This window comes from Artibeus jamaicensis, unplaced genomic scaffold (genome assembly GCF_021234435.1).
Source record: "Artibeus jamaicensis isolate MK-2021 breed Jamaican fruit bat unplaced genomic scaffold, CSHL_Jam_final contig_787, whole genome shotgun sequence".
In the NCBI taxonomy this organism is placed as follows: domain Eukaryota; kingdom Metazoa; phylum Chordata; class Mammalia; order Chiroptera; family Phyllostomidae; genus Artibeus; species Artibeus jamaicensis.
The window spans coordinates 955,974-981,758 of NW_026521972.1; the positions used below are offsets into that span (position 1 = coordinate 955,974).

A 25,785-nucleotide genomic window follows, 5' to 3' on the forward strand; every position below is an offset into this window, starting at 1 on the left:
AATAACACTTATCCTTTTATGAATTTACAATAATATGACCCATACCTGAATTTTTACATAATGCAAACAAAGTCTGTTGGGCTGTGTGCTTCCCCTATGGAAAATATGCTCAGCAGCTTATTCTTGCCTCAATTCCTATAAAAATTAGCTACAACTTTAGATTATTTTAAATAATAGGGAGAACCTACAACTGCCAAATTACTTCATTTCTAATAAAATATGGTGAAGAAAAAAGATGTTACCTTTGTTTTCACACGCCATCCACTGGATAGGTCCTCTGTCATAATTATGTTGACCAACTGAAAACGTGAATACTCGTACCTGGGGAATTGAAAAATAGGTACCTGTTAGTCTGAGTACTATTGAACTGAACTGCACAACAAAAGAGCTAAAGTAAAAAATAAATCAAAGCATGATTTTCAGTTGATTAATGTGACAAGCAAAACTGAGATCAGTAAAGTTTTCTGGAAGACACCAGAGGGAGAAGTATCAGCACAGACTTCAGTTACTCTGTTTAAAGTAGTATGTAGGTATTCTGCACCACATTCGGATCCTATGGCAGGAGCATGACGAAGGGCTCGTTAGTAGTAGGAACAGAATCTTTCAGGGCCAATCTAAGTTTACTTGTTTTACCTGGTTAAAACATATTATCCATATATCTAGGATTGCACAGGAGAAAATTTCCCGATTTCAAGGTATGTGGTTATAAAAATGTGTTCATAAAGTAGGTTGTTATACTTTTTCGTTGCTTTAAGCTCCTAGGATTTTTAAAGAAAATCAAAATGGTTTCTAACATGCTATAAAATATGCTAATGTTTAAAAATTTAATTGAGATGGCTCTTAAGTTATAGTAATTTACATATTTATTGGAAGTCATTAAATTTAAACAATGTTATAAAATATAGAAGATAAATTTAATGATGTTAACAAGTATTTAATAAAGTTTAACACACTGATTTTTACCAATTTAGTAACCCCAAACCAATATTCTAAGTTCCACGTTTTAGCTTTTTCTAAAGATAAACATGGAGAAAATCACTTTTCCATGATTTCATGTGCTGGTTTGAACTATATGTTAAGAGCTTTTCCCTATTTCACATCGATTGTTTGAATTGACATTTTCTAATTGTTTCATCTGTTTCATCTTTTCCACATGATTGCAGAGCACAAATCTCAAAAGAGATTTCACATCTGTTCTCTATTCTTTCACTCGTCCTGGTCACACAGAAATCACATTACAACAAACCCTGTCCCAAAACATGCACTGGGGATGTTGCTGTTTCACTTGTAAAATTTTATGTGAGCAACCCTTAAGTCGTCAAGGTTCACCTTAGTAGTTATGTAAAGAGCCATTTGGTGGTCACAGCTGAGTTTTAACCACCTCAAGTTGCAAGAATAAAAGACTGGTTCTAGGTTAACAGAAGTTAGTGACTAGTGACATTTTCTCTCTCTCCCCTCTCTCAAAATGTAACAATTTGATTTCCTTAAATTCTTCATTTGAATCATTTTATAGGCTGTATATATAATATATGTAATATAACACAAAAATATATATTATGTATAATGTATGTAAAACAACACAGTATGTATATATGTGTGTGTGTATATACGTGTGTATGTGTGTAGTGTAACTGCTTATATAGTTGAACTTACTCCTAAATGGAAATACTTTTATAAACAGGTTAACCACCCTAGTGATAATTCAATTTAACTGCCATACCCTAAACAACAGTCACATGAATTCAGTGCAGGGAAAAAATCCAGATGCTCTAGAAAGTGCTTGCAAATCGCCTTCATAATTAACATGGGAAAGCATGTCTCCAATTTTCAACTTAAAGCACTGAATTCTCTAGTTGTTCCTGTTCCCACAACAGTGTTCTAGTGAAATATCTTGCATAAAATACTTTTCAGTAAAAAGAAATGAATGGTAAGGGAAAATACAATAAGATTACATTAAAGAAGAAAGAAATACAGCTAACATGTCTCTAAAATGCAAGCATTTCTAGTAACATGGAGGCTACACTTAGACACACATCATTGTCCCGACTGATGTTATTCATCAGGTGGTCCATCTAAGTGCTTAAATCAGTAAAAAAAAAGTACCAGTTTTTAAAAAAAGCTTTTGATTTGCTTTACTACAGAAGTTTTACCTAACCCCAGTGGGCCCTCAGTGGAGCTCCCAGAAGTCCAAATGAAGGAACTCAGGATCAGGGCTGGGTGTGGAAATGTACAATCTGTCACAATTATAATTTCATAAAATTTAAAAACACAGTCGCTTTTTCCCTCAGTCATTGTTCATTTTTCACATAAGTCCTCAGCTATTCGAATATAAGTTACATTAATTGATTGAATCATTCTCATATAACAATGCAAAACGTGTACCCTTTTCTCAATTTATAGCTGCCTTACTCTCAACATTATTTAAAAAATTTTTATCTTTACTAAAACATACTTTTTAATTTTTCAATTATAACTACTATCAACATATTTAAAGACATTTTTCTGATATTTTCTGAACTCTGAATGGTTACTAAAATCTCAGAAAGAATTATGAGTGTAAACTTTCTATAATTTCTGCAACTGCCTTATGATTATGATATTACAGAATCTTTCTAATTATATTCTGTGGTTTAGAATTTAAGTAGATTCTTAGATTCTTAGTTTTCTCTTGGTGGATACACACACACACATACATACCAAACAGATGCATGTATATATTTAATGATTTTAGATTACCCTAGATTTTTCTGAAATAATAAAAATATATATTTGGTTAAGAAAGAGTTTACTAAGAATCACTCTAAAATTTAAATTCCTTATATGACAACATAAAAATCAACACAAAAATTGTTTCAATCCCAGTTGTTGTAACAATGTTTATTTTGGTTTTCTTTACACGCTCTAACTAGATAACTATAAAATAATAATTTTAATTTCACTGATTCCATAAACATGCGCAATGCACATTTTATAGCTGCATGTACAATGATTTAGTGACATTTAAAACATGATTTTTTACACACTAACTGTCCACTTGGACTTGTGGATGGTATCCCTCCTGTTACGTATTGTATTACTGCCACCCTGTGGAATAATGTACTAACTCTAAAATTTCAGATACTCAAATCCACAGAGATGATTGCTATCCCCAGCTTCTGATGTTTTCCACTTCTTTAAACTTACAGTTCCTGTTTAGCTATAATTTTGGGTAAAGAAAAACTGAAGTGATTTCTTGAAATATGCACAATTTAAAGATCAAGTTAAATTACATTCATAAAGGTGTATTTTTTGAGCTGTTAGTAGTGTATCTGATGGTCTCACATAAAAATAAAATGACATCAAAATAACTCAACAGATTTAATGAACACTCACACAAGTTATATATTTCATCTAACATCTCAAACAAATTACTTTAAAACAACTACATTAAGACGAAGTCAACTTTTGTGGAGAAAAGATCACTTTACTTATGTCTTATGGTACATTTATAATCACAACATTAGATTCAGGTGACAAATGCACACAGGAAACTTTCTGCTCTAAGTGAAATGAACCTAGAAAATTTGCTAAATGTTCCTGAACTGGTCTGTGTGATTTTTTTTAATCTTCACCTGAGCATATATCTGAGTTTTGAGAGAGAAAGGAAGGGAGAGAGAGACAGAAACATGGATGTAAGAAAGAAACATCGACCAGTTGCCTCTCGTACAGGCTCTGATTCAGGATTGTGCCCTGACTGGAAATTGAGCTTCCTTTTTTGACGTACAGGATGACGCTTCAAGCAACTGAGCCACCCAACCATGGCTAATCTTTGTGATTTTAGATAGGCCCGTGTTTCAAAATGTTCACTTCCACGAGGTTCACATATGAGACATGTAGAGTCATAGATGGCTTTGAAAAATATTTTGCAAAATGCTGGAACCCAGATCTTTAACAGAAATAATATGGGAAGGAAGTGTTGAATAAACATTGAATTAGGTCAAAACAGCCCCATCATTGCACTATTGTATCTATTGTATCTAAAGTAATACCTTATACACTGTATAAATGGAAAGAAATCATTGTTAAATGAGTGGTCTCAACTTCTCTGCAGAGGGATTTAACACACACGTCATGTCGTCTGACAAGTAACTCAGTTCATTACAATGAGCAGAGCCATAACTGGGTTCATCATTGTCTTGCATTTTGTAATTTTGGCAGTTTAATTATATCATAGTAAATTCTTATTTTTTAAATGTTATTCAGACTTGCTCAAAGCAGTTAAACTTTTGCAGTCTACTTAATACACATATCATTTATGCACTGAGTTATTCCTGGAGAATAAAACAAATTCTCCAAATTCTTGACTCATGCTTAGTTATATAAGCATAGTCATAGAAGCAATAGTAATTTGAGAGCATATTTAATAAAATCAAACATAAAACAATTAAAATCTGTCCTTATTAGCCTCAAACTTTCATAATTTGGCCTTCAGTTGTTTCAAAACCAATTTTTTCTCTGAACAAAGAAATTGTAATTCCAATAATGTAAAGCTGACACATCAAGTCTGGCCTACGTGATCAGAGAGAACTTCTAATTAACAACAAATTTTGTAATTTAAAATATATTACTTACTTGTTTCTTATAATATACCAATGATTTATAACTTTATCCTACAGTTCTGGACTTTTGCTAATCTGTTTTTTTATTTTGTTTTGTTTGTTGAAGACCAAAATAGTTGTTGCCAATTAAGATTTTTCCAAAGCCACAGGGTCAACCTATTTTAGAAAAGCCGTAGGAATTTCTTGTTTCCCAGCAGAACATAGTTACTGGAAACTGTCACCTCAACAATTATCAGTTACCCAGAGTTCAAGTTTAATTTACAATAGGCCAATCTCCAAGGAATAATGGAAATGAGACTATGAAGAGAGAAAACCAATAAAACTAAAATAAAAACTTCAGCTATTGAAACATGTTAGAAAAATGATGTCAGAAATGGGTTTTTATTCATTTACTATGTGTACTAAAACTTCTGGCACTTAGCCTATAAAAATACAAGAATGGACTGAATATTTTAGGAGAAAATTCTGCAGTGGTTTTCATAACTCACAGAGATACCAAATCCAGAGCACTGAGTACCCCATCTCTAGTTTTATAGTATTATGAAGTAAATAAATGTGTCCAAATTCATTTCTCACACTTAATTCATTTTATAAAGCCCAGTGATCTGAAAGGTACTTGCAGCCTGCCAAGTTTTGACAGCTTGGTCTAATCCATCTTAGCCTGTTGGGGCTGTGAGGCGCATGTCCCCTAGTGGTGAAACCCTGTTGTCCGGCCAGAAGGAAGGCTGCTGGGCAGGCCAATGAGGACTGGCATCGCCACAGGGTTGCCCCGGAGAAGAGAAAGACAGCCCAGAACATTCCACAAAACGTTATGAAACCTGGACTGTAGATCATTTAAATTAATGATTGTCACTTAGGAGTTCTCAGACTTTCAACAAGTTACTTGACTTCTTAAATTTTGGTTTTCTTATTTCCACAATGGGGACAGGGTGATTATAATAAAAATAATTTTAACATGATTAATCCAGTTGAAAATGAAATTATACATGTGAAGCATTTATATTATATAGAAAGTTATAAGCTTCATAAATATTAACTATGGTAACAAAGGTGATGATTATGACAACCATGGCAGCAATGACGATGAAGTTTCCAGTGTCTTCTATGGTCAGACTACCAGACTTCAGTGAGGTAACAGTTTCCATTAGTGGGTCATTAGGCTTTCATGTCTCGAAAAGAACTTAACTCAAAATAATACCTTTTTGGAGAAACAAATTTGGCTCACTTTATTACATTTAGCAATAAACTCTAAAGAAAAGGACCTAGTACTATTTAAATGTCATTTGTCCACATGCAATATGTGTATTTGGAATTTCCGAGGGTCTGACGGAAGAAAGAATTTAACTGATGTTTGTTGGATCTGTGAAAGTAACAATAAAAAACAACTTTAAAAAGGAAAGCAAAATACAATAGGCATCTAGATTATACACACATAATCTTAAAAAAAAGCTGATACTGCTTTCACACAACTTACATGTGGGTGCATAACATCAATACATGTCTTAGGATTATGCTGGTATTTTTAATTTATGAACAACAATTATAATGAGTTGCCAGCGCATTATTAGTTCACACAGGGACTATGCTAATCTCTGTATCATTAGAATTCTAGTATATGTGCTGCCGAAGGAAGCACACAATACCAGATTATAAGAAAATATTTTGACTTGTGCTTCCCTCGGCCTTCATTTATAGTGCTTAATAAAGAAAGAATAAGCTATGGGCGTATTTTATTTCTAAGCAATTTGTAGCTCTGCAAGGATGACTGTCAGCTGCGATATCAGAAAATAAGCAATATAATGATTTATTTCAGATGTTACCTTGAGTAATGCCAAATATTTCACTGATACTAAAAATGAAAATCCTCATGAAAAACTATGGGTTGGACTGATTAGGGTAAATGAAAAGTGCCACTGATACAATCATTTTTATAAACTTAAACCCTCTCTACTTATAAGATGATGTGTTAGAATGGAACATCAATTTTAGTCCACATTCCAATTATAAGACAAAAATATTGTTTCAAATAATTTCCTAATTTAAAAAATTCAAAGCTATTGAGTTTTCCCTGGCATTTATGAATTTCTAACAGGTTACCTCAGGTGCATTTTTATTGTATATTTACTGATACGCTTGATATATCAGTAAATATATAGCGACTACTGTACTATGTTAGCCTCTATGGGTTGAATGGTGGTTTACAAAGTAACCATACCCTACCTTCTCGAAGCTTATAGTAACAGGAAGAAGTTCAAATTAAAGAGTGAATAAACACCTAAATAAAATAATTTTTAAAATGGTAACCTTGGAGAAAGGTAACAAAAAGGAAAAAAGGTGAAGACACAGAGAATGATAAAAGGGATCTGTGGGGAGAGAGCACTGCACCCAAAAGCTGGAGTGGGGAAGACACTTCTGCAGAGATGTACTGTGAGCAGAGTTCTTCGTCTGAGAAGGCAGCCACTGAAAAAGCACAACTGAGTGTTTCTTATGGTTATGATGTTTTCACACAAACCATGGGCAATCCCAGTTCTAGGTGCCACCATTCTACCTAGAAGTCGCCCCGAGTGCGTTTGCCTCACTCAAAGATTTATGCCATATTATATATTTTGTGCTTAATTAATACACAATCTCATTTTTTGAGTGGATTTGTTTTAGATATTAAGCAATATAGAAAAGCACAGAAGTAATACCACTCAAAACTAAAGAAAATATATCTCATAAGAATTTCCTTAGTTCAGGTCACTGTCAACAACGATTTTATCAAAAGATAAATAAATGCCAATATCTGTCAAAGAGGAGGACACAGGTATGGACACATGCACAAAACCTGCCTTTGGTGATCTACTGATAGGGCCAATGTTACATTATAATTATTTTTTCAGCTATATAGTAACTCTGGAATAAACAATATATTTGATTTTTACCCATAAGGCATTGTTCCTATTCTAAAGCTAAGAGTCTTTTTTAAACTGTTGGAAATGCCAAAATATATGAAATAAAACTTTTTAGAAGCAGTGCATTTGTTAAATAGTATTAAATGATTTTATAATCTGAATGCTCTTCATTATCATATGTTTGAACATTCATTCTAAAGGCTTTCTTCTTGCCTGATGAAGAAGTCAGAGAGAGACAGAGAAGGCAATGAATTATTCTCCATGAATAATTTTCTCTACCATCTGTTGAAAAATTAATTGGCAATTTTCACTGTTACTATTTAAAACACACATACAGAGTCAACCATTTGTGACTTGATTTACAGTTTTGTAAAATAGGAAAGTAAAATAGGAAAGACTGTGCCAATCACTTTTTGAAGAATTTAAAAAATAATATATCTATCATCAGATGATTTTAACTTTATATCTGCTGTCTTTGCTTTGAAAATGATTCCCCATCTAGTACATATTTTTTTCCATTTGTTACCATTCATTTTCTAGTTATTCTGAAATGTTCATTTTATTAATTTGAATGTCTTTGTTAAAATTAATTCTGAGAAGTAAGCTAACAGTCAGAAAACTATTTTCTAGCTGGCTAGACAAGCTCAAGTGTGCAATGTTAACCAATCCCTTTGCTCTTCTACTTAGAAAAGCCACTATCTTTAATCCTGCTAGGCCTGGAAATTATCTTTCAACTCTGTGTCTGGTTTTACTTTACTTTATTCATTTGTTTGGACTCTAAGATAGAGTTCGTTTAACTTTTGGCACCATTTTTAAGGACATCTCGCACACATGGGTGAGCCCTAAGGAATGACATTGGGGCAGGTAAAGATTAGAAAGTAAATTCATTTTAATTTGAAACAGCTGTGTGAGGAGATTAACATGATTTCTGTTTTAAAACTCTACCTATCTATAATTAGGTCGATTCATTCCCAAGCGTAATAGATTTCGCAACAGAACCCAAACATTTTGTCCTAACTTGCAAACATTTTTGGCCTCATTAAACTGTGCTGTATATCTGCAGCCTTATTCATCAGTTCTCCGGATGGACCTCATCACACCTACCGGGGTGCTCTGAATGATTCCTAATGCCACTTGGATGACAAAAGTGTGTAAACGAAGCGTTCAACAGCCATATTAATGCCAAGCAAGGGGCTTAGGGGAAAGTAGGATTGAAAGAGTAGTTTTCAACTTTTTGAAAATACATTTTATTGATTCTGCTATTACAGTTGTCCCATTTTTCTCCTTCACTCTACCTTGCACACCCCCTCCTGCCCACATTCCCCCACTTTAGTTAATGTCCATGTGTCATACATATAAGTTCTTTGGCTTCTACTTTTCTTATACTATTCTTGCCCTCCCCCTGTCTATTTTCTCCCCACCGTCTATGCTACTTATTCTTTGTACCTTTCCCCCTCTCTCCTCCTCCCACTCCCCTGTTGCTAACCCTCCCTGTGATCTACATTTCTGTGGTTCTGTTTCTGTTCTAGTTGTTTGCTTAGTTTGTTTTTGTTTTAGGCATGGTTGTTAATAACTGTGAGCTTGCTCTCATTTTACTGTACATATTTTATCTTATTTTTCTTAGGTAAATCCCTTTAATATTTCATATAATAAGGACTGGGTGATGATGAACTCCTTGAACTTGACCTTATTTGGAAAGCGCTTTATCTGCCCTTCCATTTTAAATGAAAACTTTGCTGGATAGAGCAATCTTGGATGTGGGTCCTTGCCTTTCATGACTTGGAATAGTTTTTTTCTAGTCCCTTCTTGCCTAGAAGGTCTCTTTTGAGAAATGAACTGACAGTCTTATGGGCACTTCTTTGTAGGTAACTCTCTCTTTTTGTCTTGATGCTCTTAAGATTCTCTCCTTATCTTTAATCTTGGTTAATGTAATTATGATGTGCCTTGGTATGTTCCTCCTTGGGTCCAACTTCTTTGGGACTCTCTGAGCTTCCTAGAAATCTATTTCCTTTGCCAGATTGGGGAAGTTCTCCATTATTATTTGTTCAAATGCCTTTTCCACTTGTTGCTCTTCCTCTTCTCCTTCTGGTACCCCTAAAATTCGAATGTTGGAATGTTTAAAGTTGTCCTGGAGGTTCCTAAGCCTCTCCTCATTCTCTTGAATTCTTGTTTTTTTATTCTTTACTGATTGAATGTTTCTTTCTTCCTTCTGGTCCACTCCCTTGATTTGAGTCCCAGTTTCCTTCCCATCACTATTGGTTCCCTGTACATTTTCCTTCATTTCACTTACAGTAGCCTGCATTTTTTATCTAATCTGCAACCAAATTCAACCAATTCTGTGAGCATCCTGATTACCAGTGTTTCGAACTGTGCATCTGATAGGTTGGCTATCTCTTCACTGCTTAGTTGTGTTTGCTGTGGAGCTTTTATCTGTTCTTCCACTGGAGCCACTTTCTTGTCTTGTTGTGCCTGTTACATATGAGAGGCGAAGCCTTAGGGGTTAACCCAGTAGCTGAGTTGTGACACTGTATGCGGGGGCAGGGGCAGAGAGGGAACAATGGTGCTGGCTCTGCTCTCTCTTGGATTTTAGTCCCTTCCTTGGCTTCCCCCAAGCAAACTGGGCCCTTCTGGTGCTGATTCCTGTTTGGGTGGGTTTGTGTATGTTCTAGGACCCTAAGGGTCTCTCCAATAAACTCTCCTGTGAGGCTGGGAGTTTCTCCCTCTGGCACCTCAACCCCCACAGGTGTTTTAAATCAGTATTTTGAGGCTTTATTTCCTCGCACTGGGACTCTGGTTTGTGTGGTCCGTCCTGCTCCCCCTTTGTTTCACCTGGTTGATCTGAACGGGAATGGGACCGCCTGCTCCACTAGCACCGCCATTCAGCGAGTCCTCTCCACCCTGGCTGCCTGTCTCCGCCCCTCCTACCAGTCTGGATGAATCTGCCTTCTTTAACTCCTTGGTTATCTGACTTCCATTCAGTTCGATTTTCTGTCAGTTCTCATTGTTTTTTGTTTTTAAATTGTTGTCCTGCTTTTGGTTGTATGAGGAGGCACCGTGTGTCTACCTATGCCTCTATTTTGGCTGGAAGTCTCAGTTTTCAGATGTTTTTTAAAAAGCTCATCATCAAACTTGCTTCATGATTTTGTGATTTTAATATTTTTAAGCTACAAGTAAACTTTTTAAAGAGCATATTTTAAATAAATTTATAATCAAGTGTAGAATTTTTAAGAGTATTGAAAATTTATATCTATTCAAATCGACTGAATTTCCTTTGTACGCATTAGTAATTTTTAATATTTTAATTTTTATTGTATTTTTTTCATTACAATTTAGCCCCCTTACACCTTCTACTTTCTCCCACCGCCCCCTCCACAATCACTGCACTGTTGTATGTGTCCATGAGTTTTTGGTCATTTGAAAAGATAATGTGGCTAGTGAAATTCTGGGTTGATAAATTTATGGTGTAACAAATATTAATTTCATAGCTATGGAATTGACCTGTCATACAAATCCTTAGGTGACAAAGATAAATAATTATCTTCCCTATAATTGTCTGTGGGCTGCAAATGCCTCAGACGGGGCTGGTGGGTTGTTAAAAATTGAGAAGTTTGAATGAGGGGAAGTAAGGAAGAATTCCTCAGTTTGTCCACAACCCTCTTGATATTATATGTAAAGATGGTGAAAAAAGTCTCCTTTACACATATACACCTATTTTAGTATACATACACACATGTGCAATTTGCACACAAGTGTCCTTGACATGAACAATTAACTACATAAATGTTGTCTGAACAAAACATTCATACATTCAAAGGTCAAACTGAATTAAAAGTGTTTGTCTGCCATAATCTATTTTCACACAGAACATGCACACACCAGGAGATGAATATATGTATAACAAGCTTTGCCCATGTTAGAAAAGCAGCATTGAATAGGGAAGTAGAATGAATTTTAAATGTATGTGCCCTTAAGAGAAGTGTGTGTTCTTAAATATAGAGGACAATATATTAACAGAAAAACAGCAGGATTGTTGAATATGATTCATTAGTTTTACAAAAGTAAATGTGATATGAACCATTTAATATGGTGTGGCATGTCACCAAATGCCTTTGTTTAAAAAACTGAGTTCCTATAAAAGGTGAAGAGGATGAGAAACAGTGTTTCAAGAAAGTAATATTTAGATTGGACATTTTTAGGATGCACACATAGGAAAAATGGCCTTAAACTAGTAAATTCTCCATTTATTCAATTAATTGAGCAAATAGTAAAAACAGAGGGTAGACTACAATTGAATAAAAAAAAGGACATAAAATCTTTATATTTGGAAAATACAAAGGAAAAATAACAAAATTTAAGATAATCCCCTGAGATATGTTGTTGTGTTAATCCTGGGCACAGAGTTTTGGAAGAGAAAAAATTATTAGTTTAAATGAAAATTACTTATTACTTCTCTTTTTATACATCTACATTCTTCCATTTAAAATTGTTAAGAATTATGTGCTCCCTCAAATTAAGATATCTCTTAAGCACAAATTTTGATAAAGAATATAAAAGTCATTGCTATGTTCACTTAAGAATCTTTTCCTTTATGAAGAAAAATATATAGAGATTAAGATGATTTCCTGGTGGATGGTTTGGAAATCCTAATAAAGAGAGAGATGATTTATCTAAACTTATAGTTAGATAAATTAAAATGATACAATTATTAGGGCTTCTATACTTCTATCATAAAACAACTAAATATACTTAAAATTATGGCTAACTATGAGGTGCTAAAAATCTCTGTAAAATTATAAGAGTTAGATTAATTGGTAGAATTCTGAGATACAATGAATTTGGGGTTAAAGTTATTTTGTTTTGAGTTCTTCGAAACATGGTAATATTATATTACTTAGAACTTTTAAATAAGCTGAATATTCCTTGCCCCACACCATGTTTTATAATTATGAACTTGTCCATGAACAGAAATAATGTTTCCAACCTTTGCTACTCCCCATCTATTTATTTGTCATGTATTAAGAACTATCTTGGAATCTCTGCTCTCTGACAAGTGCCTACAGTTCAGTGTTAAACAAGATGCTGACCCTGTCTTGTTGGACCATGTAATCCAGAGAGGGGGCAGAGGACAGGTCCGGTGGGCAGAGTACAGTGTGAGGGGCACATAAAACTCCACACAGTGTGCTACGGAGTCAGACCATAAGTATCTGAACAAGTGTGAAGGGGAAGGGGACTGTTGGAGACATGCTCCAGGTGGTGATATTGCCCTGAATAGGAACAATGAGAAGGTACTAAATAAGATATCTTCCCATTACTTTTAATTCTGATAATTTTTTTTTTAATATTAAATTTTATTTAGTTACTTTTCAAGTTTCTTTTAAAGGAATATTTATGAAATCACATTATCACTTGAAAGTATTCACAGTTAACAGTTTAGCCCATTTGTCAACTTTTTCAAAAGGAATGGCTTCTCTACACCATTAAATAACCAGGTATTTAGGAAAAAATGATAACTCCTGTAATAAACTTATGTCATATGACATACTTACAGCATATGCAATATTCAAGTATTGAGTATTAAAAAGATTGTGATTAATTTGAAGTTGTATGTGTACATGTTTTCAATTCTTCAATCATGTCAATCACACATAAACTAAAATGCACCTGAGTGTTTGAAAGTGTTTTACATTTTTTCATAATTCTTATTCACAATATTTCTCCTATAAAATGATCTAAACCTGCTAATCCATATATATATGTCTCTCTCTCTCTTAAATTTACACCCATAATACGTGCTTATCGATTTTAGAGATAGGGGAAGCAGAGAGAGAGAGAGACTAATGTGAGAGAAAAAAACAATGATCAGATGCCTTTTGTATGCGCCTCAACTGGGGACTGAACTCGCAGCCTAGGCATGTACCCTGAGCAGGAATTAAACCTGCAACCCTTAGGTTTATATAGGACAACACTCAGCCAACTGACCCACACCAGTCAGTGCCATATATTTACCTTTATAGTTACTCAAATACATATGAAACAATCCATTTAGAAAGCCATAGTTAATGATGAGCCACACCTCTTTAAATGATGAAAATTCCAGTGAAAAGCAAGGCAAATTGAGCTTTTACTCTGTAGTGTCTTCTTGTGAAATTTTTGAAACACAAGAAATAGTTCATAATTTATTATTACTATTATTGGTACATCCTTCACATTTCAGGAAACCAAGCTGAGAATCATGGTGCTCTTGTGAATTGTGAAAATTGAAAGGAATTGACAGTAGGGATATCAGAAAAAAACAGTTACAGTTAATATTTTCTACCCTATCAGCAGGTTCAGCTACATGTTTCTCTATTATACTGTCCTCTGCAGTCAAACAGACATTTAGCCAAATATTTTCAACCTTGACATTCATCTTCACATTGTTTTCTTGTTGAAGCAGTATACCTATGGAAAGATTTGTCTAACATCTTTTTTGAAAGGAATTGGTTTTCAAATGAGAATGCAGGTTATGTTGTTGTATATTACTTTTCATAAATCTACAAAATAATGTCTGTGGATATAATACTTTGTTTATAGGAAATTTCAATGTTCCTATATTAATCCTTAATAACTAAATAACATCATGAATTTATCTTAAAGAAGCTTAAATTATACCTATTTCCCATTCTCTTTTGGTTTCTCTCTTCCTAGAGCATTTTCTTATACAGAATTTATGCAGAAGAATCAAGTAGGACTCTATAGTTCAAAATTATTTTGTTAGTGAATTAGTCAAAGGTACTTCTGAATCTCATAAAGATATTATATTCAGTGATTTTTTGATTCAGCCCTTGGTTTATAATGCACAATCTGTATGACAACCATCATCTATTTCTATCTATAATATACTAGTATTTTGTATTTTTATTTGTTTTGTTTTGAAATCTGCACCTGAGGACATGATTATTGATTTCAGAGGGAGGGGAGGGAGGGAAAGAGAGAGGGAGAGAAACATTGATGTGAGAGAGAAACATCAATTGGTTGCCTCTTGTACCCATCCCAACCAAGGACTAGGGACTGAACCTGCAACCTAGGCACTTGCCCTGACTAGGAATGGAACCAGCAACCTTTAAGTTTATGGGAGCATGCTCCAATAAATTGAGCCACACCCACCAGGGGTGCTCACTGGTGTATTTTATTCAGTATTTCCCCCACTTCCCCTCACTCACTATCTTTTAAAAAATATGTAAATTAAATGCTGTAAAATTGCACTTACTTTTTTATCTTTATTGTATTTAGCAAATATCTCCTGGGCTCTCTCTTCTCCTCCATCCGTGAACAACATGATGATCTTATTGCAGTTAGCTCTGGAAACATTATACTGTAAAGAAAAAAAGAAAAATACATACATATATATCATTCATAATAAAGACTAGAAATTATAAAGCACATGAAAGAGCAGGAACAGCTTATAAGTAATGAGTAAAATATATGCCTGGTATGCATATTCTAAGAACTGGTTCCTGGATCAGGCCAGACTCATCCCCACACAGAGCCTTCCCTTCAAGCCCACCCTAGACACCCGGAGGTCTCAGCTCCTTTAGGACTTTGATCAAATGTCACCTTATCACTGAGAACTTCCCCTGAAAACTACAATTTAAATGTAATCTCCTTCCAAGGCTGTATTTTTCTTCATCACATTTTATACTCGTATTATATATATGAGTGTATATATGCATATATGACAGAGAGATAGAGAGAACATATTTTATTTGCTTGCTTATTGTTGGCTTTCCATTATTGAAAGTATTGTAAGTATAATGAGAACATTAAGTTTTGTCTGTTTTTGTTCAGTGTTGTTTCCTTTCCTAGATAAATACCTAGAACATAATAACCTCTCAGTGGTTAATTAGTAGATTTTAAATTAATTAATGGTTATGATGTCAATTTTACACCCCTATAATTTATACCAGAAACAAGCAATATTTATAAAAATTGTGCATACCCTTTCACATGTATTTTCAATCCCTTCCCTCCTTTATCCTACTTTATTCACTTTACATTTCTGAAACTGTAAACTCCTAGCTGATCCCTAACATCCACTGCTTTTTCATATCTTTGTAAATGCACATACCTATTCTCAGAATATCCTCTCCTATTCTTTCTCAACCTGCCACACATTCTAATCCTGAAAGATGCAAGTCCAATAAGAAATCTTCTCAAACTTTCTTTAAAGTCACAAGAGAGCCACACATGGGAGAACAACAAGTTAACATCAAAGGACCACAAAAATAAACAACTGATTTAGAAATCTGGGCTGCTTTGAGGTCTGAAATTATATTTTTTACTACTGTGAAATGTGTTTCTGCAACAGTGTTGAGAATTTTAAAATTACACTAATTTATGAATGCCCACCTTCTTTCAAAATGCCAACCCTCTGGTCAGCTCAGTGCTATCAGTGGAGATATAACATAAACCTAATTTCAAATTTTAACTTTCCAACAGCCATGTTAAAAAGAAGTAAGAAGAAATATTGGAATTAATTCTAATAATATATTTTATTTAACCCAGTCATCCAAAAAGTTATCAATTAAATATAAAATCAGTATAAAAATTCTTGAGATCTTTATTCTTTCATGGTAAGTTCTTCCGATTTCCATGGGTATCTAACACAATAAACACATTTCAATTCAGACCAGGAGCATTTTTAGTTTTCAATAGGACATACGACTGTGGTTACCATATTGGAAAGTATAGTCCTGACCTTTAAGTTACTGGTCTGTATTTTTAAGTCCTTCATTGTCCTGTAGTGTTTATGTTATTGGAGGTCCGTGCTCTTTCTTATTTTTTCAAATAAGATAAGCCCTATTTCCTGTTGTAAAGCTAATAAAGATAACATTTTGCTTCACTGATTAAAAAGGTCCTGTTTTGTACAATCTCATCACACTGTCTAGGTCACTACAACCTGGGCAGCTCGAACTTTCATCCAAGCACTGTGAAAATACAAGCATCGATTAGTACAATTCGTTTCATTCAAACACATCCATACATTTGAAAGTAACTGTCTGAAAACTTGCCTCTACAAACAATTACATATTTTATTATCAAAATACTTTCATGAAAGGTGTTGAAATCCCTCAACTAAAATTAATTTCCCTGATTTGCCTTTTGTATCTGCATATTAAAAATGGGCAAAATAATACGCATCTAAAGGACCATCTCATAAAAGTGATAAAGTAAAGTTTCTACCATAAGACTTGGCTTCCTTTTGGAAGGTGCATACATATTTAGTTACTCAATGCAAATATCATTAGTTTAGCACACTGGGTCCTGCTGACCATGTGTATTTTGTAAAAGGTGAATGATTTATGCGATTGGAAGAGAAACCAGAGTATATGTATTTTGTATAAGTAAAATAATAAAGACCTTTCCCAGGAGAGAAAGATGCAAAAATGGAAATAAAACATTTTGTTTTCAACATGATTTTTCCTAGAAGTAGCCTTCTCAGGACTTTTGATAAAGCAAAGTACATTACAGCAACTTTTCAGTGGATTTGCAATTATCCAAAGAATCACAGAGTCACAATAATTACACCTTACTGGCTTGTAACAAATTAAATAAGAGAAAGAACTTGACTATTTCAATGGAATTATAATTCAAGTTGTTAATTTGCTTTAATATGCCATTTCACAGCCTGCTTTGTTGGATCTCTGCATGGCCAGAGAAAAGAGAAGCACTTATCACATACCCACTCAATCAGAATTTTCTGAAAACTGTTTCTGAAATATTTGGCAATATTTTATGAACTGCTACCTAAAGAATAATTTAAATCATAATTTAAGGTTATCTATGGGATAAATGATATGTGTAATCCTATCACTGATACTTGCCTCAGTGACCTTAAAGGAAAACCTTTCAAGGACATATGAAAAACAGAGATGGCACTGCCTGGTACTGAGAAGAGTAGATGTCTTTGAAAGAGATAACAGAAGATGCTCAAACTTTGAGAAAGGTAGGCCATGACATTTGGGAAAATTATTTTAAAATGAAGAAAAGTAATAAATGAGACGTGTGGAAAACACATCAGGAGATTTACATCAGGAATAACAGAAACATATTAAAAACCATTTACATGGTGATAAAGGCAGCACTAGAAGCCAATAGGAGCAAAACGATATTCAATCAGCAACTAGTAATGATTTTGGGAGTTAATGTGGTCTTTTTAATGAGATTGCCCCTGAAATAGTACATTAAATTGAGACACCTTAGCATTTCACAATTGAAACTGGATGAGAGAGAAGTGAAGCAAATTAATGACACTGAGAAAAACTATTAAACTGCCAAGATCTAGAAAACTCAATTACTGACTCAAGAGAAAATAATTTTCATGTTAAAACTTATATTCCTTTTCTACAGAAAGAATCTATCTAAATCTAATGGTCATTTATATTTGAATTTCAAAGTTTTAAATTTCCACACTTTCATTAGTGAACATAAATCATTTAACAAACACGCATTTTGCTAATGATAACTTCCCTTGAAAACTGAGGTGGTGAACTGCTTTGCTATCCTGTCTCCTTCCTTGCTTCTCTAATGGCATCTAATAAATATCCCCACCTCAAACCCAGCATAGTGAAACTGAGCGCTTTCTACCCTCACATTTCTTGTTTAGATTCCTGTGCCATCATCTAGTTCAGAGACAATACAGCCACTCCAGTCCTCCCCACTTCAGTAATCTCTTCCCCATCCAGTTACCATGTTACTCCCTAACATCTCTTCATTATTGTTCCAACACTAGGATTCCTACAATAGCTCAATTAGAACACTAGTTAAGCATGTCATTTTCATACCATAAACTTTCCATTTGCTCCTACACACTTCATTAACTGACAGCCCATGGTCTTTACATTTCCAACCCTGCTCCTGTATTGCCAAGTCCCTGCCAAGCCAAACTGCCTGCAATTTTGACAAATTTCCATGCAGTCTAGCATACTTTTGTGCCTTTGTCCATGTAGTTCTTTTTATGTGAATTGATTTGCCTTCTCTCAAATCCCTACCTAGATTCTACTTATTCCTCAAAATCCTGTTCTCATGGAAATGCCACATTTTCCTGAACTCCTTTGGGTAAGTGGAATCCCTCCTCCACGTCACCTCAATAATATACTCTAAATGCGCCATAATGGCCCTACCACATTGTACTAGAGATGATAGTTTGGTGTATTCTAGAGCTCCTTAAGAGCAGATGGTGTCAATTATTTCTCTAATTCCAGCTCTCGCACTGTGACAGGAAATTATGAGACACTTAATAAATATTGGCTGAATGAACAAATGAATGAACCAAATAATCAGACATTTCAAAAACTGTTTAGAAGATTCATTCAGGGAACAACAAAGTCAAATTTGCTGAAAAGGCCACATGTAAGGGCTTCTTCAGTGATTCAGCAAATATGATAGGAATTGTGTGCTGATGCTGAGCCAGCCATGTGCTAGTTGTTAGTTATAGGAATAAAGATCTTGACTCTAGCACCAGCCCAACAGCTTGCATACATGTGAAGCTTGCTGGGTTTCGGATTCTGCAAACAATCTTGTTCACAATCCTCTGATGAACACACTGTAGTGACTTCCACTGTATAGTGAAGAAACCCAGGTACAGAGCCATTAGGTCCGCTGTTGGGAACTTCTCTGCGTGGTTTCAGGAGTTGTAACCACCCCCCATGGATAAGGCTGAGTGAGTGACCTTCTGACTGTGAACCACTAAGGAGACAAAGCTTATCTCCCTGGCAGGAGCACTGCTTCTGCTTCATCCATCTCTGGCCCCCAGTGATTGGTCAGTTAGTCAATGACAGGTAAGACCCCTCTGGGGGGGCAACCTAAGCCAGACTTGATCACTTCAGAGGCCCTCAAGGAAGGACTCGGGGGGGCTGCAGCAAAAAGAGGGTGATGGACCCTCACTCTCTGGCTATTCTGACATAGCCCGAGTCCCCATTTCTGTCCAGGAGAAGCGCTTTCTGGCTCTAATCCACTTAAGCCTAAAAACCTATGATGGGGAAGGCGGTGCAGCCCATTGCCAGCTAGAGCAGTTCCAGGGTGATGGGGCATAAGAAAGAATTTGTAAAGTCCTGTGAGGCCTGCTTTGCTAAGAGTGTTTTCATTCATATGATGAGGCTCTGAGCAAGAAATGAGTATGTCTCCCAAAGTTTTTGCAACTCCCTTACCTGACAGCCACTGACTCAGACTAAGCTCTCAGATTTCTTTGAAATATTATCTACTGTTTGATCCTTACTGCCTGACATTGATTGATGAGCTTTACCTGTATTCCTATGTGTTATGAACCTAATAAAAGCCATTGAGGAAGGGGCTCTTGGTCCTCCTTTGAGAGATTGACCACCTCTCCTCCCCAAGCAGATCATGTCTTGGCAGTTTTATTTTCACCTGTGGCGGACGGGGGGACTGGCGTGCAGTTTTCCCCACAGTCCACACTCTCACCCATAGTGAAGATACTGTATCTCGAGAGACACAAAACTGAATGATGGCTCCTATTCTCAAATAGTATGAAGTAAAAAAGATGGCATGGGCATTTGAAAATACAGTCCTGAGTGAGATACCTGCACTAATGTGGCAAGAGGCAGGCCAGAGTCCAACAGTCTAACTAGAGATATGGGTGGGGAATTTGTTCAAGGGAGGGTTCCCTGAGGAAGGAGAGCCTGCTCTGGGCCTTACCTTCCTTTTCAGCTTACTGTCCACCATTTGCAAGGTACATATAGGAACAATTTAAATACCCCAATTATATGTTTCCAGCAACCATTTGATGATTAAAAGTACAAGTTTCCAGACAAGTACTGTGGTAACTGAGATAAGAAGAAAGAAATGATATTCTAAATATGCCAAATAAGTGTTAAGGGCTTATGCAAAATTAAATTATTACCATATGTATTTAAACATATTTTGAAAATATGATTGGAAAAAAGATTTAAAAGGAAAAGGAAATATGCATTTTGTATGCTTCTTGAATTATGATTTAAAAATAAATGTAATTCGAAGATTCCTATGGCCTGGATACAACTTGAATTATGATTTAAAAATAAATGTAGTTCAAAGATTTCTATTGCCTGGATACAATTGCCTTCTGAACAATGAAAAACAGCTGTGTTATCTAACCCTAGATAGCACCGCCTAACAGGATAATGAAATTAAGTCGCTGCAATTCAATAACAAAAGGAAAAGGGGATGGTACCGATACTTACATTGAGCAGCTGTTCAAACGCAAAGCTAAAGCCCTTCTTATAATCTGTAATCCCTTTTGCTGTGATATTATTCACCGCATCTTTCAGTACTTTCTTATTTCTTACATTTGCTTGTACAAGGTGCTGAAAACAGCTTACATCCTGGGCATTGCTGTTAAACTGCAAAAGATAAAATAGTAAATATAGAAAGGAACATTAAAATCAACCATGTAATTTTTGTTGAATGTACTACTTATACTTCTCAATCCCAATGCATTGCTTTATCTTTAAAAAATACAGAAAAGACTGGAAACAAAAGTACACTAAGAACCAAAGAGAGGTTTTCACCGGAGCCCCCAACTCATAGTATAACTCTGAGCCCATCACTTACCTCCTGCAGACTGGGTTCCCTGATTTTTAATTTGGGATTTGCGTTAAGTGGTCCCTTCTAGCTCTCAAATTTTATGAGCATTTAGACAAAAACAAATAACTAAATAAGATGTATTAATAATCCAGAAGTGATATGGTGATGGCTGGGCAGATTTCAGGGAGAAACTGGGTATTTTACTTGCCCCTCATAAGGAAAAGCTAGGTGGAAAATAGTATACTGAATTAAAGGAAGAGAAGTTTAATACTTTTGAAATTTGAGCACAGTGTCTTCCTATGGGGGTTAAGACAGGAAAGCAATTTGGAAGTGTCAAGGACACTTGGTGGCCTCTTGGAAATATCACTCTAGAAGTTTTAAATAGTACGCAGTAGAATCCGGGAGGCAAGCAAAGCACAAGAGATCCCTGAGGAGAGCTGCTGTTGTTAAGGGCTTTTCCCTGAACAACAAAGAGGGTTAAGAGAAGAGAACATAAACTCCAACTCTACTTGCCCCAAACTGAAATTTAAGAAACAATCCCCAAAGTAATTTCATCAATTTCATAAAATGTATTCACACAGTTTATTGGATATTTCCAAAAAGGTAAGAACAAGAGTACTACAATAAGATTCAGAATTTTATCATTTAATAACTTTGCTATTTGTGTGAGTCCCTTAGGGTCTTGGAGTTTAGATGGTCATATCTTCAAAACAAAATAATAAAATCATTCTTACCAGAAGACAGAGGGCTTGCCAGGTAAAGCCTGGAGAAACTCTCATACCAAAGACATATAATTAAATGATTTCAATAGGTGAATCACAAGTCAAAACACAAATTTTATAAGTGATTATATATTCTTATAAATATAATGCATCATTTTTTCCTCTGCAGTGTAGGTCACTGCAGTATAATTGTAAGATGCATCACACTTTTCCTTAATCCATTAAGCAATTAGCAGGTCTGTTATATGTGAAGAATTATAGCAGGTGATAGTTTTGTGCCTTCAGACATTATGCAAACATGAACATGCATGTACACACATGGATGTTTGTATGCATGTAAACACATGGTGTTTCCTATGAGCTGCATTTACTGTGTACTCTATAAATATTAACCATTCCTCTTGGCGAATGCCCTACAAGATTAGTGTTGTCATTATCCATGAAGACACTTAAGGATAGAGAAATTAAATAACTTATCCATAGTCACGTAGTAAATAAGTGACAGTCAGAATTCAGACTAGCACTGAGGCAGAAGAGTATGAGATTTTAACTATTGCCACGTTGCCTCTCAACATATAACAATAAATTATGACTATTTCAGAAAAAGAAATAATATTTTGCTCTAGGATACCATCTCAGGGGAGTGAGTTGCAATGTGAACTATGAGTGTGTGGGGGAGAATTTTCCTGGAAGTGGCCTTTCCTGAGATCCCAGAGAAATGTTTCATTGAAGACTATGGAGGAAGAACATTCAGGCAAATAGAACAACATACAAAAAGGCCCTGAAATTGGGGGGTGTGAGAGCTTTTAGGGTAACATAAAAAATAGTTTAATTCAGTCACATATGAAGACAAATGACAGAAAATGGTTCAGGGAAGGAGGAAGGGGCTAGATCATGCAAGGTGTAATGGAAATGCTGAAGAATTTGGATTACATATATATTTTTGTCTAACAGAAAGTCACAGAAAGATTTTAAGCCAAATTCAAAATAACATAATATACAATTTTAAGAAGTCATCCTAGCAATTGTTTGGGAAGTGGATTTTAGGTGAGCAAAATTTAAAGGAGAGGGAATAATTAAAGGCTATTGTGGTAACCAAGCAGAACATATAAATTGGCTTTGTTATTTGTACAAATGGTCCAAAAAGAAAAGATTCCAGGTGTATTTTGGAGGAAGAGTCAACAGGATGTGGTGGTAGACTGGGTGTGCGGCTGAGGAAGAGAGGAGTGTCCTGATGACTCTCAGGTTCCAACCTGGGCATCTGGACGGTAAGGACTGGAGAAGGGACTTGAGAACTGGAGGACTAGGGCAGAGGAGCATGGAGCTCTAGTGAGGGGGCATTTTCAGTATAAGTGAGCTATGCAAATGGGATATCAAGAAATCAGATCATGTAAAGCATGAGCCTCAGGAGAAGTCTAGGGTGGAGTCAAAAATAAATCCTTCAGCATAGGCATTCAGTTTACTGTGTGAATTAAAATTGAAGTAGGGGAGTAAGAGTTAAGTTGCCATGGGGGCAAGAGAGAAGCCAGGTACATAGACTATCTTGGGTATGAGAGAGAAAAAAAAGTCCTCAGAAAATGACATTGCAGAAAAGGCTCCAGAAGATGACATTGCAGTTCAGAGACAGAGAAGATGAGGACTCGCTAAACTCATTCCCACTATCTACGCAAGCAGAACCCAATGGAATGCATTGAAGAGCAATGGGAAGTGATAGCTTGTGTTGAGGATCACCTACTATGTGCCTTGGCTGGGAAGCAGAGAAGAACAGGGTGGTACCTGTAAAGGTAAACCTGGGGTCAGAAAAAAGGCCGCCTTAAAATGAAGGGTCTCGTCCTGGCTGGTGTGGCTTGGAGGCTTGGAGCATTGTCTCATAAACTGAAATGTCACAGGTTCAATTCCCGGACAGACAGACAGACACATACCTAGGTTGTGGGTTTGGTTGGGGTGTGCAGGACTGGCAACCAATCGTTTCTGTCACATCAAATTTCTCTCACTCTCACTCTCTCTCCCTCCCTTCCTCTCTCTATAAAATCAATAAGCACATCCTTGAGTGAGGGTGAAAAAAAATTAAAATGAAGATTCACTAGAGCAAGAGAAGATTGATACCAAACAGCAAAGAAAGAAAAAGATACAGGAAGTAGAAAAGAGGTGAAAAATAAAGTACTTTTGAGGGTGGGGAAGGATGCAATGCAGGTGCATCTCTAAAAACAACCCTTGAAGAAAATATGCCCTGACACCACTGTTCTAGGAAAGCAGAGTGGGACCTGAGTACACGTTTGGGGGAACGTAGATCTGGCATTGAAAAGATGATAGTTACTATCTGTGTGTTTTGTCCCCAGTGATGGAGATGGAGGCAAGGTCATCAGGATGAAGTAAGAGAGGAGATGGTTTGGAGAGAGTGAAGATTAGGTAGCAAGTAAAACTGTTCTGCACAGATAAATAATTTGAGTTCTTTCTTACTTTTACATTGAACATTACTTTCAGGTACATCATATATATGAGAACAAAGCTCCAATATATTTTACTGTTTTCTATCAATTTGAATGTTTAAAACTTAGTATCTTCCAATCCAAATCTAATTCCCACTGCTTATTTCATCACTTCTGTTCTTTGATAATGAGACACAGTCTTACTCTACATGTTCTGTTCTGAAAATAAAAGAATGTGAGAATTTCCATGTTAGAAAGTAAAAAAAAAAGATAGTTTATCAATATATTCATAGCAAAATGTCTAACTGTAGAGAATTAATAGCTACAGTTATAGGAACTGTTATTAACTGATTTAGTTAAAACATGAATCACGATAAAATTATGATAAGCAGAAAATGAGTATTAAACAACATATTGACCTGAGTCTTCTGATTGGCCTCGACCTGCTTTTAACACAGAACAGTGAAACATCTCGTTAAGTCACTGTAACACAAGTTGATTAAATGTAAATTGAATTCATTAATTACAAATTCAGTGGTGTATAGCAAATACTACAATTATATTTGTAATAAAACTCATAAATAATGCAGAGAAAGAAATAACATACAAAGTGTAAGTCCCTATAGCAGATCTTAATTCTCCTAAGGGATCATAAATTTTAAACGTCTAAATTAGGTAAGTACATATTTTAGACATCTGATACTCATCTGCTTTTAAAACAGAAAAAAAACAGGTTTATTTTCATGAACTAAAATTGCCATCTTTGTAACACTTGCCTACATTTTATTTTATAAACACCATATTTCATATACACACCACATATATATTAAAAGCCATAGGACACATGTTTGACAACATAGCACTATAACACTCAGAAACAGTATATAGTGAGTAAAAATAAGAAACTCTGCTTTTGTCATCTATTAAGAAAATGTGTCTTATAAAAATGTATTTTCAACTAATCCTGCAGAGTCAGAAATTTAAGCTGATTCCTTTCCTGATCCCCCAATATTCAACCAAGTAGGTCCCCTCTAGAACTGCTGAGAAAAATCTCTGTGAGCATCTGAGAGAGGAAAGTGTGTGGGGTGACGTGAGCGTCTGGTTAGAAATCGCGAGGAACGTTGTAACTCTGCTCCAGCGTGCGACACTCTTTCAGGTCCCCCTCCCCACATCCTGTTCCTCCTGCCTGCAGGGCTCTGCCTCTCTGCACCAGCCAGTCGTCCCGCTTAACTCAGTGTTGTTTCCTTCTGAAAGGCTTTCATGACCTTCCCTGACTAGGTCATATCATATCATCATAAGCTTTCCTGAGCCTAGATTTATCTTTTTTATAGAACATATGGTAGTTATAATTTCAAATTTCTTTATATACTGTCTTGACTAACTGGATTAGAAGCCTATGTGGTCAAAGAAAATGGCTGTCCCACCACTGCACCCTCGGACTTGGCATGTAATGGGTATGCTATACATGTTTACTGAGTACATATATGGAGTTTAAGCAAATTAGAAGATGGTACAAAATGTTAATCAATAATCAAGCTATAGACTTTTTAGCATGAGACTGTATTTTAGCTGTACAATATGT

The 25,785-nt window shown here is 35.4% G+C and overlaps 1 protein-coding gene across 5 annotated transcripts in view; it reads right to left on the bottom strand.

Annotated features, from left to right (window-relative positions):
* Positions 1 to 25,785, bottom strand: part of CACNA2D1 (calcium voltage-gated channel auxiliary subunit alpha2delta 1) — a 461,217-nt gene that overhangs the window by 72,055 nt on the left and 363,377 nt on the right. For all 5 annotated transcript variants that reach the window (XM_037139542.2, XM_037139540.2, XM_037139541.2 and 2 more), the window contains exons 11-13: positions 20,710 to 20,868; positions 14,742 to 14,846; positions 243 to 321 (exon numbers count right to left, since the gene is read on the bottom strand). In XM_037139542.2, the coding sequence (XP_036995437.2) occupies positions 243 to 321; positions 14,742 to 14,846; positions 20,710 to 20,868 (343 nt within the window). The remainder of the gene's footprint in view (positions 1 to 242; positions 322 to 14,741; positions 14,847 to 20,709; positions 20,869 to 25,785) is intronic.